General features: G+C 42.7%; 1 protein-coding gene across 1 annotated transcript in view; it reads left to right on the top strand.

Moving 5' to 3' along the window:
- Positions 1-4274: 4274 nt before the first annotated feature.
- Positions 4275-6000, top strand: part of LOC126973992 (uncharacterized) — a 57491-nt gene continuing 55765 nt past the window's right edge. The window contains exons 1-2 of the mRNA XM_050821340.1: positions 4275-4747; positions 4828-4933. Of these exons, the coding sequence (XP_050677297.1) occupies positions 4613-4747; positions 4828-4933 (241 nt within the window). The 5' untranslated portion in view covers positions 4275-4612. The remainder of the gene's footprint in view (positions 4748-4827; positions 4934-6000) is intronic.

Raw genomic sequence — 6000 nt, 5'->3', positions numbered from 1 at the left:
TACATAAAAAATATTTATAAGTTCAGAAAATACACACCAATACTAAAGCTTACATTTTAACCAATAGTAAAACGTTTCATTCAATAAGAATTGAGAATAATATTATGTGTTCTATCTCGCTCTGAAACTAATGCTATCGCAGTAAGCCGGCCAGCGAACGCGGTTTGTGTAAACTCGCATCGAACCTCGATCATACGATGTCAATGAGCATTCAGCACCTACTCTGTCGTTCATTGATTAAAATTGCTGAGGGTAGCTTTATTTTCAAAGCTACCCTCAGAAAGCGCCGCGCCATCATCCGTGGTGCGAGGACGCCGTCACCAGCTCCGATCTCCAGCTACGTAGCTGCCCTCCAGACTCAGTACCTACTACCCGGCTTCCCACCAGCGGGATCCCCCGGAGAACGGCACAACTGCAGGGAGGGATGTGCTGCTAGCCTTGAGCAGTGAAGTACGGTCCCAGCTCCACCGACGTTGGAGCCCGACGCCATGTCTTCGAAGAAGTCGAATAAAAAGAAGCCATCCGTCGTGCGACCACAATCGCCGATGGACACGAAGCCTATCGCCTTCGCGCCGCATATCAGCGCAGAACCGCCGCGAGCGCCCGCCGCGTCTAAAACACGCGTTGCGCCCAGCAAGACGCCACAACAGACCCGCGTCGACACGCCCTTCGAGACCATCCAGTGCGCTCCCCTGAAGCCCAAGTACGAATCCCTAGCACACAACATTATGTTGTGTAGCCAGGGCATGCTTGACTTCGCAGTCGCGCGCTTTGGTCTGGGGATCGAGGTTGCGGGTGTTAAGGCGGAATACGCGCGTCTGGTCACGTCCGCCTGCCACGCGGTTGAAAAGAAGCTCTCTCCGAACTATTATTCCATTAGTTTCGAAAGCATCCTCGAGGAGATGCAGACCTACAGCGCACCTCCATCGACCTGCAGCCAGCGCTCATCAACAGATCAGCACACCCGTATACGGGCGAGCACAACTCAGATGCCGCCACAGAACGCATCCCCAACTGCGAGCTTCGCCGCAGTTGCATCGTCTCCCGGCCGCCAAATGGAGACGCAGACTGCCCCCACGGCCACCACCGGCCCCACGGCCGCCGCCACCACCCGAAAGGGAACAATGCGTCGAATTTCTTCAACCGTCAGCGTCGGCTGACGGTTGAAGAAATGCCCGTATGGATCCCACACCTGAAGATCCTGCACGAGAAGTTGGGTCGGAACGCAAACGCCCGTCCATACCGCTGAGGGATCCGGTTCCTGCCAGCGGACGAAGAAGAATACAAAGTGGTACAGCAGTACCTCTCAAGTCAAGAGGATCTCACGATCAAGGAGATGCAGACCTACAGCGCACCTGCATCGACCTGCAGCCAGCACCCATCAACAGGTGAGCACACCCGTATACGGGCAAGCTCACCTGAGATGCCACCACAGAATGCACCCCCAACTGCGAGTTTCGCCGCAGTTGCACCAACTCCCGGCCACTAAATGAAGACGCAGACTGTCCCGACGGCCACTACCGGCCCCACGGCCGCCAACACCACCCGCAAGGGAAGAATGCCGCCGCAGGTGGTTAAAGAAATGCCGAACTGGATCCAATAGTTCAAGATCCTGCGCGAGAAGTTGGGTCGGGCCCCAAATGCCCGCCCTTTCGGCAAAGGGGTCCGCTTCCTGCCAGCGGACGAAGCTCTCAAGTCAAGAGGAAACCGCGAAGCTTCCCTGGTTCAGTTACTCGTTGCCGGCAGATCGCAAACTTAAGTTTGTGATTCGGGGCCTGCCGGTCGACACTGAACCAACAGAAACTGAAGACGCTTTGCGCTCACGGGAGTACCGTCCCGAGTACTGCCGGCGAGTGCAAGCAAGATGAGGCCGGCCAGGATGTATATTTTTTATAATCCTGAAGAGATCTCCTGGAATTACCCCCGCCATATATGAGATAACTGAATTACTCAACATGGCGGGCATCAAGGTAGAACCGTGGCGCTCGAAGAAAGGGCCAGCACAGTGCCACCGCTGCCAGGGCTTCCGACACTCGTCGCACGGCTGCCATCGGTAGCAAGCTAGAGTACGATGTGGCGGACCGCACCCAGCCAGAGACTGCAGCCGTCCACTGACGGAACCCGCCACCTGCGTAAACTGCGGTGGACCCCACCCGGCAAGGAACATAAGCTGCCAGGTCTACAAAGAAGAGGCTCGCAACAGACGCGCAAGCACGGTTACGCGCACCAGCTCCAGAAAGCCTGTTGCCTCTCCAACGCCGCCCCTCCCACAAATCGAGGAAAAAGAAATGAGGAATATGAAACTACCCGCAAGTGAGTTTTCTGTAGATACCCGCAACAACCATGAAGAGTTGTTGCGCCCAGAAAGAAGCGATCCAGAGCCACCCCCACGATCAGAAGACGTGGCGGCAGACGACTCCATACCCATGGCCTCGGCAAATCAAGCCCTGCCTCGAGAGGCCAAAGGAAAAAAGAAACCCAAGAGTACCCGCATAATGGAAAAACCACTATTGCGAATTGAGGACCTAAGTGATGAGGCAATCGGAATGATGGGCACCTTGAAGCCAAAAATCCTCGCCAACCAGCCGATCGCCGCGTGTATCCTTCCTACGGGGCTCGATCGCTCGGGACAAGCGGGGGTGCCAACCAAGAAACCTAATGAAGAAGATGATAAAAAAGAAAAACGGAAGGAGAAACGTCATGGGGGACGCAAGAACCCCACCCCAACGACCTGGACATAGTCATGTCCAGCACTGATACCTGATGCAGGAGGCTATCGCCTCGATCATCATCCCCCACGCGCCCTTCGGGCACGCGTGAGATGACATCACGTGTGTGTGTCCTGACGCGTCAGTCGAGAACGCTCGGCCTTGCTGTGCGGTTGTGTAACGCGGAGCATATGACTGATCACGTGAGTATATCGTCGAGAGAACGTACGATGCTTGTACTTCAATGAGCTGACTACTGGTGATCTGTATGATTCTATGAGTTGATGTACAGCATTATGAAATGGTTCTTATCAGAGCTAATATTACGTTATATAAAATAAAATGTTCTTTTCAGAACGAATCTTTCGGCATACGCTTATTACAGTTATTATGCACGATTACTATTTCTACGATCTATAATGCTACGTTACAAGTTAGATATTAGACATTTGTATTAATTGATATTATTGGTTGTAGGTACAGCTACACACTTTTTATAGCACACTTTGGCTTGTTGATTGACACACACTTGACATACGACTAAGGAGAAAAGTGTGCTTACATTATCTTTAAGCACACTTTTGCCGTTCCGTTATTAGACTGCGAATGATATCTCCATATGTATAGAACGTCATTGGGAATAAAAAGATGAAATCATGGAATCAACCCGCTTACTACATAATTTTGCTTCTATCTTATCTCTAGGATTTTTATATATCTTATACTTTTTGCGAATTCTATCTCTTTACGCTGTTATTTTTATTAAATCACGTGTGAACCACAATGGATATTTAAGGTTACGAGTTTTAATTTTCAGTATAGTTGGTTCGATGATGGAGTATAACAATTTATAAAATTTTGCAACGGCAACATTGACATCTTTAATAGGTAAGAGCTCTGAGTTCTAACATTCAATTGATCCTTTCAACTCTGCAACTACTAGAGAATAGTTTGCTTTCCTAAAACTATTTATACAAATTTGTTTGTATAAACATACGCATATGATATATTTGTGTCAATGTCTACATCTAATGCCGGATGGTGAGGACTGAGGATCGAGTTTGCTCAATGGGCTCCCACAATGTTCAACAGATATACCTTTAAAGTTGCAGAGTTTTAAATGTAATAATGATGAAAATTATGTAAGAAATGAGAACAGTAGATCTGTTCTCATTTCTAACAGCATTATACTGAACCAAGTTGTTTAAGGACATTAAACCGATTAACGGTGTCCTAAATTACAATAATTATAATTAATTTGTAGTAAATGAGAGGAGCTGCTATTATCATATTTTCATTCGATAAATCCAAGATTAATTAAAGTCACCTAAGATGATGATTTTGCCAGAATAAGACTGCATAAGGTAACTACAATTGTCTAGAATATAATCCAGTATGGTGGTCGTATACATTATTTATTTACCTAATTTCAATGCAGTTGTAAAGTAGTAACTTTACAACTTTTACTACATGAACTCATGAATGAATCGGAATCGTATTTTAGGCATAAATCATGGTGTACCGTAAAAAATTACATCTGATGAATTATTCTATATTTTTCTGTTCATATACGAAGCAATTAGCAAATTAGGTTTATCTCTTTTTCGCTTGCATTTACTATCCGTCTTTGACGTGTAATCGTAATGTAGTGTGCTATTGCAATGCAATGCAATTAATAATTATTCATGTGTGCGTAATGCGTTCAGCGTTAGTGTATCTTTTATAAACACCGAATGTTCAATGTTGTCTGGGTAACCTATCTATAATTTAAATATCATTGAGTACGTCATATACGTTTCTTATATACATTATAATGTAGGTACAGTCCCTATATCATAATATTATTTAATCATAGATAAAATTTTCTAAACATAGTTTTGTTTAAATATAAGTTAACATTAAATATGAGCTACTATATCCGAAATATATTTAGTTTTTCACATGCGAATTCATCCCGAACGAATCGTTTACTACTTAAAACAAAGCAGCTGAAGCATGCAAATGCATTTCAGAGGAATCAGATTAAACTATTTAGCAATGTAAGTACCTCGTGCGTTTGAGATACTTGGATAATAGTCACAACATCAATGCCCACTATGTAGTTACATGCTATTTGCAGGATGTTTCTACTGCTGAAAATCAGATAGAATCGCCGTTAGTGGATCTTCATGGACGCAAACATGATTACCTTCGTATTTCTATCACAGAACGCTGCAATCTTCGCTGTAAGTAAAGTCTTCAACCATCTGTTATCTGAGTTCAACCATGTGCGAATATATTTTGTTTTGTGGAAATATTAATTTTTAGCAGTCGTACTACTAGGTGAATATTTAAGCTGATATTAAAATTAAATTCCAATTATTATTATTAGTTAAATTTGATAACTTAAAATTCAAAAACCCTTTATTTTCTGCCAATTAAGTATATAGGTTATAAGAATATTTAGAAAATAAGTGAAATCAAATCAAAATCATTTTATCCATTTAGGTCAAGGATATGACACCTATGAATGTCATAAGTTTTTTCTTTTTACCACTTACCACAACTTTGGAAAACACAAGGGATTTATGAGGAGAAGTGCTAAGAAAATAATTGCTACTCTTTTAACTTAACATTTACAGCTTCATTGTTTTACAAATTATCTTATTTAGAATAATTGTAAAATTAAGCAACAAAAATACTGCCTTACATATATATATGTAAGTTAAAAAATATATGTAATTTAATATATAAAAACACAAGAGTTATTGAGTACAATAGATGCATCAATCAACATACATTGTAAATAAATAAATAAAGGTATTATTTTAGCATTTTATTTATGTCAATCAGTTTGCTTTTCAGCATAGGCCACCCACAGCTTGCCATCCGTGTCTATTCCTGACATCCTCCCATATTTTATCTTCCTTTTGTTCATTTTCCATTCTGTGAATACTGTTCTGTTAGCAGTATTGATGACATTAAGGCAAAATGTTGGTCTAAGGTTTAAGTCAAGTATTGTAGATATTATATTATGTAGTGTTTTTAATTTTACTTATAATGCAAGGGAAACAGCTTGTCGTCAAATTATTAGTGTTTTGTGACCCATCAGGTCACAAAACCTCTATTTTGAAACTTTCAACATACTATATTAATTATTGTGTTATTTGTAGCACAGTGTTACATGTAATAACCTACTTCAACTTGCTATAAGAATGACTACAAATTCAAAAGGAAGTATCATTGTCATAGTAAAAAAAACTGAACAAGTAGATAAATGTATCCAAGTTTGTACAAGATGAAAAACTCAGCA

Source organism: Leptidea sinapis, chromosome 31 (genome assembly GCF_905404315.1).
Source record: "Leptidea sinapis chromosome 31, ilLepSina1.1, whole genome shotgun sequence".
NCBI lineage: Eukaryota > Metazoa > Arthropoda > Insecta > Lepidoptera > Pieridae > Leptidea > Leptidea sinapis.
Note: the sequence above shows the minus strand (reverse complement) of the source record. Positions and strands in the feature narration are given on the sequence as shown.